The 12884-nt window shown below is 34.9% G+C and overlaps 1 protein-coding gene across 1 annotated transcript in view; it reads right to left on the bottom strand.

Moving 5' to 3' along the window:
- USH2A (usherin) overlaps positions 1–12884 on the bottom strand; it is a gene marked incomplete at both ends in the record, with an annotated part of 493855 nt that overhangs the window by 405277 nt on the left and 75694 nt on the right. Inside the window, 3 exons of the mRNA XM_081312822.1 lie at positions 1113–1296; positions 5444–6085; positions 12610–12805. Of these exons, the coding sequence (XP_081168948.1) occupies positions 1113–1296; positions 5444–6085; positions 12610–12805 (1022 nt within the window). The remainder of the gene's footprint in view (positions 1–1112; positions 1297–5443; positions 6086–12609; positions 12806–12884) is intronic.

The raw sequence follows: 12884 nt of genomic DNA, 5'->3' as shown, positions 1-12884 counted from the left end.
AACTTGAGAGAAGAAATGCTCTTATCATCTAACACAGGGTTGTCAAACTGCTGGCCGGATGTGTCATGGTGAAACTGTGCCCACCCCATTGCCGGCAATGGAAAAAAAGTCGCGACATGTCACATGACGTTGCGAGTTTGACACCCCACACTTTGTATTAAGGTGAGGTTGAGGCATAGGGCCATACCCCTATTGGCCATCTCAGACTGCCCCAAACACGGCTTCCTTTCTAGTCCCTGGTGGTGATAGATCAATACAGACGTCTAGAAGACTGCTGCAGAAGGTAAAAAAAAAGTGTTTCTCCCACGCTTCTGCTAGATTAGGAACTGTAACGCTTTATCTGTGGGAAAGGAAAGTTTATAGGTATTTCTCAATTTACGACTCTTAGCTTAATGATCACCAAATTATTACTGTTGTTGCAGAGTGGGAAGTGCTATTGGTCTGGTCTGACGGGTTCTGTTGTAATTATTGTTTTAAGGTAACTTATCTTCTACATTAATGTTTTCAATATCTGTATTTGTGCATTTGATATTTATGTCACTGTTCACCGCCCTGAGTCCTTAGGGAGAAGGGCGGTATACAAATAAATAAATAAATAAATAAATAAATAAATAAATAAATAAATAAATAAATAAATAAATAAATAAATAAATAAATAAATTGTGAGCTCCTGAAGAAAAAGGTCAGATATTTATTTATTTATTTAATATTATTTTTATAAATAACCCAAGACTACAAACATATCCACCACACTTTCCTTCTCCTATTTTCAGAGAGAGAGAGAGAGAGAGAGAGAGAGAGAGAGAGAGAGAGAGAGAGAGAGAGAGAGAGAGAGAGAGAGAGAGAGAGAGAGAGAGAGAGAGAGAGAGAGGTAAATTAAGTCAAAATCCAGTGGAGACCTGCTTCAGTTTTGGAAAGCTCTTATAATTCAAATGTATTATCAAAGTTTTGCATTCACCTATTACTTAACTCTCCAGGATGCTGATAAAAAGGCACTAGAAACTGAATCTTCTGTAACATTTCCTTAGCTGCTTCTCTAAAGTACTTTCCTTCTTTTGAACAGCTATGTGAATTACAACTCCAATTGGCTTAGCTTTGCAATAAAAACTTACTTCCCAGTTTCTGAGTTGAATCCAAAATAGTTGTCACTGCAGTGGTCACATTTCATTCCAGATACAGAAGAATCATGGCAAACACACTGGCCAGTGAGAGTGTCACAAATATTGCTGATTGAACCACTTGGATGGCACAAACAGGGAAGACAGCTACTCTCACCATGTGCAGAAATATAAAAACCTAATAAATTGGAAAATAGTGTAAAATATGCATTATTATAGCTTTGTCACAAACTAGAAAAGAAATACTAAAGGAATGGAAAATATAAAGTGAAATTGGAATTAAAAAGTACACAACCTCTTACATTTACTGAAGCTGAGAAGTCATTTTTTTATCAATATTTTTTCCTCTTTTAAGTGTTGATGGATTTGGAGCTCAATGCAGTATGAAAGTATCTTACAATTTCAGTTTCTCAGTTTTTGAATCCTCATTTGGTTAAGTCTATTATCTTACCAATCCACAAACCATAAGTACAACATTTTATGCATAATATACAGACTTTCATACATTTTCAAAGGTAGGTTTTATAGTACATACAGGTAGTCTTTGACTTCTGATCACAGTGAAGCCTGGAATTCAAGTTGTAAGTTGTTGAGTCAGAAATCGAGGCACCACCTGATCAGATTCAATTTTACTGTAAATCACTATGGTTATTAAGCAGATCACATGGTTGTTAAGCATAGCCAGCATCTCCAATGGTAATTTTCCTCAGAAACCAGCAAAATATGCCAGAAACCATCAGAAAAAAGTCACATGGTGGTCATGTAACTGCAGGATGCTGCAACCAGCTGTAAATGCAAGCCAATTGCAGTTATGTAACTCTGGAACTATACGTGTGGAACACTTGTAAACTTTGAAAACAGGTTGTACATAGCTTTTTAAAAATCTGTCATAACTTGAACAGTTGTTTAAATGCCTGTTGCAAGTCAAGGACCATCTGTATTCCATATAAATTATGTATTTTGTATATTTCTTTTCTATTATGTACCTTTTATTACAGATGTTTCAGACTTTTCGCTTAAAAATAACTAGAAGATTTTCATCCTAAAGTCTTCTAGTTATGAAGGCAATTCGGAAATAAACCTCCATTTGAGCATGTGCGAGAAATAGGCGGGGATAGCGATGCCCGTCCTATGGCACCGTGCACAGTAGTTCAGTAGGCAGTGAAGAGTGGAAGGAGAAGATTGTGTTGCAGTTGACTCGTCCGCTAGATCAATTGAAAATGAACCCTGCCAGAGAAAATCCAGCTAAATGTGAAGTGTGTGCAGTAATATGATTCCTGTGTGTGAAAAAACTTTCAGCAGCTGTGATTCATCGTGAACTGTGTAATATTTATGGACCAAACATGATGAGTGAAGGTGTGATACGTCAATGGTGTCACATGTTTAAAGATGGACAAAGTGAAATGTACGATTAGGCAAGAAATGGCTGCCCATCTGTAGTCAGCAATGAACTCATGTAGGAAATTGACAAAAAAGGTCTGCAAAGTCCATTGGTTCATGATATCTGCACTTTCTTTACACTTTTCCCAAATTTCTCGGCTTTTTTTTTATGAGGTAGTGACAGAAAATTTGGGATACTGCAAGTTCTGTGCTCGTTGGGTACCAAAACTCCTGAGGAGCACAAAACACACAGAAGGGGTTAAGCTTTGGACTTTCTCACACATTATGCTGAGGAAGAAGAACAATTTCTTAACAGAATTGTAACTGGCGATGACACCTGGGTGTCCTACGTGAACCCATAAAAGCAAATAGCAATTAATGGTGTGGTGTCATACGCATTCACCAAAGAAACCCAAAAAAGCTCGGCAAACACTGCCTGCCAGAAAGGTTATGGCAACAGTATTCTGGGATGCTAAAGGAGTACCACTAGTAAAGTTCATGCAGTGTGGTTTGATCAACAATTCTGTGAAATGTTACAAAAACTCAAATGACCCATCCGTAACAAGCATTGGAGAATGCTGACTTCTGGTGTGGTATTGGTTCACAATAACGCTCACCCACACACTGCTAGACACACCCAAGAACTTTTGAAGCAGCTCCATTGGGATGTTTTTGATCACACACATCCCCCCCAATAGCTTAGATTTAGCATCAAGCGACTACCACCTCTTCAGGCACATGAAACAGTGGCTTGTGTCGCAACACTTCAACGATGACAATGCACTTCATGATGCTGTTACAGGGTGGCTTCATTCCCAGGTGGGAGATTTTTTTGCAAAAGGAATTTCAGGCCTTGTAAGACGTTATGACAAGTGCTTCAATTTGAATGGCAATTATGTTGAAAAGTAATGTAATGTTGTGGTTTTCTAATGTGTATAATAAAAGTTCTGTATCTGCAAATGTCTGTCATTGATAATCAGAGATTTATTTCCAAATTGCCCTCGTAGTTTCAATTGAAAAATCTGAGACATCTGTAATAAAATGTATATGAGCTTTCATCATATTTGGTGTAACGGTTAAGATACTAGGCTAGAAATTAGGAAATGTGAGATCTAGTATTTCCTTAGGCATGAAAACCACCTGTATGACCTTGAGCCAATCATTCTCTTTCTCAGCTCAATCCATATCACAAGGTTGTTGTTCTGAACAGAGAGGAGTATTAAGCATGTTCATCATCTTGAATTATTTATAAAAACTAATAAAGTCAGAATAAAAACAAATAAATAATTAAAAAATGAGCCAGTATAAGGCTTGTCATACTATCTTTTACTTCCAAGTATTTTAATGACAGTGTTTTTTCCCTACATTTGCTACCAACAAAACTAATATTGAAATAGGCTGTATGTTATCTTGCTCTTCTAAGACTTTAATGAATTTCAGTTGAGATACTCACACTCATACATTACATTAAGGATCATAACAGATGGATTAATGTTAAAGAAAATGATAGGGAATTTGCAATATGATTTCAAGTTTCCCTTTCAAAGTAATATTCATATAAGTTTCATATATATGGGATGAATGGTTGGATGTTCTGTGGTCTTGAAAAGTTTAAAATACACTGGTATAAAACAAATGGAACTGTTATAAAGATACCAGTATTTTTAATGGTTAAAATGGGGCAAATGTTTCTTGGCTGCCTTATATAATTTCTAATATTAGTCAAACCTCCTCCTGATCCAGGGGCTGATTGGTTAATTTAGTCCAAAGAAGTGAACATCAAGTTTATTGTCTCTGTTCCTACAAATTTCTTCTATCTGTTTCATATTGGTAAAGTATTTATAAGAAAATAGGATAAAATTTAGCAGTTTGTCTTGGAGAGGGAGAGTATCAATGCACTAAAAGAAAATTTGAACTAAGTAGAATTTAAAACTCAGATGCATGATTTTTATTATTAAAAATATGGAAAGATATTTTCTATAAATGTCATCCATGCATAGTGATATAGCCAATATTTTTATTATGCATTTAGCAACCTATAAATCAGGGGTGTCAAACTGCCGGCCCGTGGGCCAGATGCGTCACGCGGAAGCTGCACCCACCCCATTGCTGGAAATAGCAAACCCATTCCGATATGTTGTGTGACGTCACATGACATCACGAGTTTGAATGTCTGCTATGAATGAAAATATTTTATATTTCCTTGCACCACACCTGAAAAATCTTCATGAAATATACAGTTTTGGAACAAATGATATTCAGATTCAGCTAATGAATAGTATAATCAAGATAGTAATCTACATTGTATATTACTGATAAATACTTTAGCAACATTTGATTATGAATTAAGTCAGCATAGAACATTAATAGCCACATAGACACATACTGTAGATAGATCTTGTCCAGGATGATATGTTCCCAACCTGTCCACTCAGGTGGAAGAAAAGAGAAGACAGCAAATAGCAACAAGTAATAATATATGCACCACTAGAACACCTAAAGGGTCAGTTTAGGGAAAAAAATATTATAGAGAAGAATTATTGATTGATCACTAAGAGTCAACACCACACTAATGGCAAGGAATCAGTCACTTAATTGTGAAGTTCTTGGGATTTGATTGTGACAAGGAGCTTTAGAACACAAATGTAGTACTTCTCTATGCATTTTTAAATTGTGGAATTGAAATAACAATAATTTGCCAGCAAAAGATATGCTGATTGGACTTGCCTAGCCAGTATTGCTCTGATTCAAAATAACATATGTTTATATTAGTTCCTCCTGTTGTGAATGGATATACCCTATGCCACCTATTGAGAATTTGCTATAAAAAAGATCAAGAAGGAAATAAACATTTTACATACAATATAGCTTGCAAGATTGGATTTTACAGAATCTTAATAGGGGTTTACAAAAGATAATGATGTTTTTGCTCATCTTTTTCTTACCTGGCTTACACTTTTCACATCTTCTTCCATGGCGGTGAGGTTGGCAAATACATTGTCCACTGGTTTGGTCACATGCTGTTCCTGGAAGTGTCCCTACAGGATCACAGTCACAAAGCATGCAGCCAAGAATATTTTGAGCAGTAAGGTTATACATATAGGGCCTGCACTGATTGCAGTGAAGAGCTGTGACACCAGTTTTGCAAGGACACTGTCCTGTCAATTTGTCACACACTAAAGAGCCATTTACGGAGCCAGACTTATCACAGTTACATGGCACACAGAATAAAGCAGTGTTTTGCCATTCTTTAAAATACCCATTTAAGCAATCATCACATTGCCTTCCACCAAAGTTAGGCTTGCAAATACACTGTCCAGTTTTGGGATCACATAATGTATCAGAAACCGATCCTGCTATTTGACAACTACAAGGTTTACAGCCAAAAGCATCCATCCAATAAAAGCCATCAATGCAGGTCTCACAATGAGTTCCTTTAAACCCTTGCTTACAAGTGCACTGTCCAGTGGAAGGATTACACACATTGTTCTTGGAGCCATGGATGTTACACAGGCAAGGCTCACACCCATCTTGCTTAATATTTTGGATGACTTTATATCCAGGCTTGCACTGATCACACCTGAGACCTAAAAAAGAGGAGATTCTTATTCAAAATAGTAATAAAAATAACATAAACATACTATGTTGCAGCTAAAGCAGGGCTTGTACATCACAATCTAACAATCCTTAATTGGGAAGGAAGAATAAGACAGCCAGGCCAACCTTTACAATTATATGCCCCCTTGACTGAAAGCTCCACAGAAGGCTGTGAAAAACCCAACTAAAAACAATTCACAGCATCAAACCCAGCTACAAGCCATAACACAGGCATGCCAAACTCGTGACGTCACATGATGTCGCGCGACGTATCGTGACTTTTTCCCCATTGACGGCAATGGGGAGGGCGCGGTTTCATCATGATGCATCCGGCCCATGAGCCAGCAGTTTGACATGCCTGCTATAACATAACAAAGCATGTCCCATTCATCCATGAAATACAGAGAAATCCAAGGGAGAGGCACAAGAAGATAAGCCCTAAATTTGCTACTAGAGTTGAGATCAATAACCATTAACTAATATTACCTGAAATGTATGGAAAGGTACACTGAGTTGTAAATGCCATGTGCTGTCATACAGCACATGCTTTAGAAACAGAGAGTCTTCAGTAATCTCGTGTCTGCACAGAGAATTGTAAACCACATAGAATAGAATAATAATAATAGAGTTGGAAGGGACCTTGGAGGTCTTCTAAGTCCAACCTACTGCTTAAGCCTTATACCACAGGGCATCCAAAGTTTACAAAAACAAACCTTTCTTCCTTTATATCTATTTCAACTGTAATTTGAATTGTAATTATTTTTTTTAAAAAAACAACAACAACAATTTGTTTTAAAATACATTTAAAACAGACAATATATAATGGAAAAAGTATCTGTAATATTAATCAATATCAAAATAATAGTAAATAATTATAAGTAAAAACGGATGCAGAAGATGACCTCTATCTCACCAAGGTTCTCCTTTTCTTGTTACCAATTTATTCTGTTTGTATAATACATCTGAAGCCAAAAAAAAGCATGTTCTTGGTATTTCAGCACATGTCTTAAGATGGGTGGGCATTAGAACTATCATTCCCAGCATCACAGTATTTCCCAGTTTACATTTTGAAAGGAGAACAAACTGAAGAGAGAAGGATTAGTAAGATATACTATAGGTAGAAAGATGGACCTGGGGGAAGCTCAGGTTTTAAGTCCTGTGAAAATCTTTCAGAGTGATAGGTTTATGAACCCAGGTAGTCCTCTTCTTATAATTATTAAGTCATGGTGGTTTTAAAATTGGTCATTCATGTGACTGACCTTATTTTATGATGTTTCTTGCAGTAATCATTAAGCAAACACTGCAGTTGTTAAGTGAACTAATCATTTGCTTTGGGCACAGTTTTGGAAAAAACTCAAGTAAATGCCATGTTTTGGAAAAACCATCATAAAATGTGGTTATGTGACCACAGGACATTATAAATGACCATAAATACATCCTGGTTACCAAGTGCCCATGACCGTGGGGAGAGGCAACCAGTGGAACTTCAAATTCAAATTATAAGTAACCCCAGATAGATCTATCGTAACTTTGAACAGTCGTTATGTGACTGGTTGTAAGTCAAGGACTATTTGTATATATTTAATCCTGGTAAAATATATAAATAGTAATTAGGAATCATTTTGCAATCCATGCCAAGAAAATATTCTCAGTCTATCTCAATTATAATATTAAAGAACCATGTTTGCAATCCATTTTAAGTTATTTAATAAAATTAATCTGATTCCTTGTGTAAATGTTAAACAGTGACTGTGCTGGTCTAGATCTTTCCATGTCCCACCAAACCATATTACAAGGGGGGAGGATGATATATATATATATATATATATATATATATATATATATATATATATATATATATATATATATATATATATATATATATATATATATATATATATATATATATATATATATATATATATATATATATATATATATATATATATATATATATATATATATATATATATATATATATATATATATATATATATATATATATATTATATTATATTATATTATATTATATTATATTATATATATATTATTATATTATATTATATATATTATATATAGATGTACAGCTAAGAAATAAAGAAGGACCATCAAACAGCCTCTATCAATTTTCTTTTGAAATTTAATTTAAGCTGCCTTGAAGACAGTGCATTTTTTTAAAAATCTTGAGGGAATGTACAGTCTATTAATATACAGGTGAAGGGAATAAATTGAGAAGTGCTTCCCCTCTTTTAAAAATGAAGTTTTTAATGTTGAATTCTTTATTTTTTTAAAAAATGAAATTTAATTGTCCAGTTGGTTGTGTCACATGATAAATTAAATAAATCAGCAGTTCCCTGTTTTAACAAACATCTTCCTTTCAAAAAGCCACATGAGTACACAAATTTATACTTAGAATATTGTATGTTGAAAAAACAAATCCCCAAACAGTGGGAAACATATTAGATATGGGCAAAAAGTGGAGAACTCCAATAGAAGGCAAGTTCTTTCAGCAGTGATGAATGGCTCACCTAAGGCATATCATTTAATTTCAATAAGGAAAATAAAAAAGAGCACTATTGCTGCAAATTTTAAAAATAACTGTATTGTTAACAAGAATTATGACTCATTTTGAACTATTAAAATTGGTCTACACGGATTCATATCATATCAGTTTTAAAAATATGCACCGTGCTTATTTGAATATGCCATACATATTCCTGACAGGTAATCTATTGCTAACGATACTAGCAAAGGCCTACAGGGCATCCCATTCAATGTTAACAAGTACAGGGGAGTTAACATGCTTGGCATTTAATTCACATTCTTCTCCTTTTTTTTATTCTAGATAAATCACCTACTTTAATAAAATTATTGGTGCTAATGTATTTTAGTAGTGATAGGATCATTAGTAAGATTTAACAGTTGTGCTAACTTGAACGGGGCCTATTCTATAACACTGCTGTGCTTAGTTACATTTTCAGTTATGAGGCTTTTTTAAACTGATATAGTGACAACAGCCTCTAAGGTTACTTGTACTTTACAACCAGCATTTTTCTTTTAAGTATTCACATATTTATTTAAAATAAATACACATCTTTCGTGTAGACTCTTTCAATATTTTGTTCACTAGTTAAAAAAAAACCGAGCAATAGTGGGTACATACACAGTTAATGAAAGTATGGAAGTTAATTCCTACCTCATGGGAGGAAATGTTTTATACACTGCTATCTCAAGCAAATGGGGAAATATAAATTTGATATAGAATAGGTAAGTGATACAATGGGCAAGTAGTTAAGTAAGAACTTTTCACGTTGGTACTCCAGGAACAGAAATGTCTTACCCAAACGTTAGGCAAACATTTTCCCCCAGGTCTTGTTTGTGTGTGTGTGTGTGTGTGTGTGTGTGTGTGTTGTTTGATAAGTATTTTAGAATACCTTGTCCAAGGACGTCTCCGTGGTCATGTGGCCGGCATGACTAGATGCCAAAGGTGCACGGAGCGCTGTTACCTTCCCACCGTAGTGGTCCCTATTTTTCTACTTGCATTTTTACGTGCTTTCGAACTGCTAGGTTGGCAGAAGCTGGGACGAGTAACAGGCGCTCACTCTGTTACGCGGCACTTGGGATTTGACCCGCCAAACTGCCGACCTAACCCACTGAGCCACCGCGTCCCATATATATATATATATATATATATATATATATATATATATATATATATATATATATATATATATATATATATATTCAACGGAATCCCATCCGTCATCCTCAGGCTGGTGGCTTCAGCTTCCTCCTTCTGGGAGAAGTTCTGGGAGAAGGAAGCTGAAGTCACCAGCCTGAGGATGATGGATGAGATTTCGTCAAAACGTTGCCCTGACACCTCCAATTTTACGTGGGAAAAAACCCGAATGACCAAAGATCTACATACAAACACCCGCAAAAACCTCAGAAAACAAATTTTATATATATATATATATATATATGTGTGTGTGTGTGTGTGTGTGTGTGTGTGTGTGTGTGTGTATGTATGTATATATATATATATATATGTATATGTATATGTATATGTATATGTATGTATGTATATACACACACACACACACACACCTATATCTTTATGCTTGTGTTATACAATTACACATTAGAGTGTAATCATTTGCCCTTATTGATTTTTAAAGTGACTTTGTAAATTTTATGCTTTCTGTGTCTTTTCTGACCTTATTCTAGATTATTAGCTTGAAGAATAGGTGCCCAATGCATCTCAAATGCCTTGCTCAGAGTCTACCTCCGCCCATTACAGTTTTGTTCAGTTTGTTCAGTGCTATACATAGAAAACACTGTGATCCTCCATATAAAATTAAAAAGTAAAAAAGAACCTTACAATGTTTATTATAATTTCTTAATAAAATTATAGGCACTTTCACTTATTGTTTTTTGCCCCAGTATGAGGAAACCATCTGTTGATACACAATGATGACAACTTAAGCTTGATTTCTTTAATTTTTATTATTTAAAAAAATATTTTCCAATTAGAAAAGAGTCTTAAGTATCAAATAGGACAAATAAGAACCCAGTAAGATAATGTATCTTATAAAACCCTTATTTTTAGAGTTTTAGTGAATTTGTGGTTACTTTAACTTCTGTTTTCAAATGGTTAATAATAAATATGTAAAATAGTTTATATATAGTTATATAGTTTATTAAATCTGAGTAACTATTCTGAAATTACATCTAATAATTTTGCTTAGAAATTAGGAGATTATATGTAGTTTCTTTTTTTCTCCCCAAAAATATAGCTATGTTAAGATTTATACATACTGTACATGCATACATACATATATATATATATATACATACATATATACATACATACATACATATAATATGTATATTACATTTTAACTAGTTTATTGGCAAAGAAACAAACATTCCCCTCCCCTCCACCAAAATGCCTTTTGGCATATTTAAGTCTAGAATAGGTTTTGTCATTAAATTTCCTGGGTTATACATTAGTTGCACAAGTGCTTTCAAATAATTATTTTTTAGTGAAACTAAAACCAAAACTCTAACCCTGTACTCAGAAATCCTACAGGTAAACAAAGGACTGATAGCATTTTAACACTTTTCTCTCCAGGAGGTAGGATATTATTTCTACAATAAAACAGATTCTATTAGAAGGATATTAATATTCATATTAATAAAAGGTAAAGGTAAAGGTAAAGGTTCCCCCGCACATGCGTGCTAGTCGTTTCCGACTCTAGGGGCCGGTGCTCATCTCCGTTTCAAAGCCGAAGAGCCAGCGCTTGTCCGAGGACGTCTCCGTGGTCATGTGGCCGGCATGACTAGACACCAAAGGCGCACGGAACGCTGTTACCTTCCCACCGGAGTGGTCCCTATTTGTCTACTTGCATTTTTTTTTACGTGCTTTCGAACTGCTAGGTTGGCAGAAGCTGGGACGAGTAACAGGCGCTCACTCTGTTACGCGGCACTCGGGATTCGACCCGCCAAACTGCCGACCTTCCGATCGACAAGTTCAGCGTCCTAACCCACTGAGCCACCGCGTCCCTTATTTCTACAATAAAACAGATTCTATTAGAAGGATGTTAATAGGATGATATTAATATTAATATTAAAATCACATGTATGAAAGACGTAGAGTTATCATTCCTTTTATCAAAAACAAACAAACAAAGCCACTCCTGTGTATTATTCCCATTTATCAACATTTCAAAGTGCATTATATGCATTTTATATTTTGGGAACTTGATAAATTTTGTTGTTAGATAGTTGTGTCTCCCCTCAATTATCTTAAAAATAATAAATTACTATAATCAAATCTAATTTCTGGAAAAATCTTGTGGGATTAGAAAACAAAAAAGCATGTATTGTTAAAAATGATAAATAGCCCTGAGGATTGTATTTTATTATAACTAAATTGACACTGAATTAAAAAATAAAATTTAAGTGGTCCATGATTACAAATCCTAGAGTACATAGATTCTATAGAGTTCTGGTGACCTTTATATTCATAGGAGAGAGAGGAAGGAAGGAAGGAAGGAAGGAAGGAAGGAAGGAAGGAAGGAAGGAAGGAAGGAAGGAAGGAAGGAAGGAAGGAAGGAGCGAGCAACCCTATAGTAAAAAATATTTTGAGGAAAGATCCATTTACCCTTTGGAAACTGACATAGAAACTTACAGCACATTATATCACTATGAAAAAAAATGCTGTTCTCCAAAAACAAATCTTAAGCAAATAATACATTCCATTTTACTATTCGAAAGTGGATATTGTTGGGATACCTGCAAATCTCTGCTAACTACAGAAAAATCTGAATAGCAGATTATACTTAGTTTAAGCTGATTTTTTTCCCCAGTAAGCATACGCTGCTAAATCAGATTTGTATAAGTTCTCATGAAAACTGCATGGCTGATCTGGGTTTCAATTATTTTGGCAACAAGCATTTTATGTCTTGAAAAAGCAAAGAGATCTGGATGTAGATTCTTGCCTGGCACTTACCAATAACATTTTCTTTGCATTTGCACTGGCCTGAATTTTGGTGACAGGTAGTATCTCCATCAACTGTCCCAGAGGCATTACAGCTACAAGGGCTGCAGCCATCAGGGTTGAACTTTTGCAGATTGTAAAATCCTTCCTGGCATTGATTGCATTGTCTACCAGACACATGTCTTTTGCAATTACATTTTCCTCCAATCTAAAAAAAAAAACACATATATAAAAAGTGTGGTCAAATGCTGAGTGCACTTTTCCTCTCTTGCCTTGTGCATACTCAT

Source organism: Vipera berus (genome assembly GCF_964194415.1).
Source record: "Vipera berus genome assembly, chromosome: 1".
Taxonomy (NCBI): Eukaryota; Metazoa; Chordata; class Lepidosauria; order Squamata; family Viperidae; genus Vipera; species Vipera berus.
The sequence above is the reverse complement of the archived record's forward strand: the minus strand, read 5'-3'. Positions and strand labels throughout refer to the sequence as shown.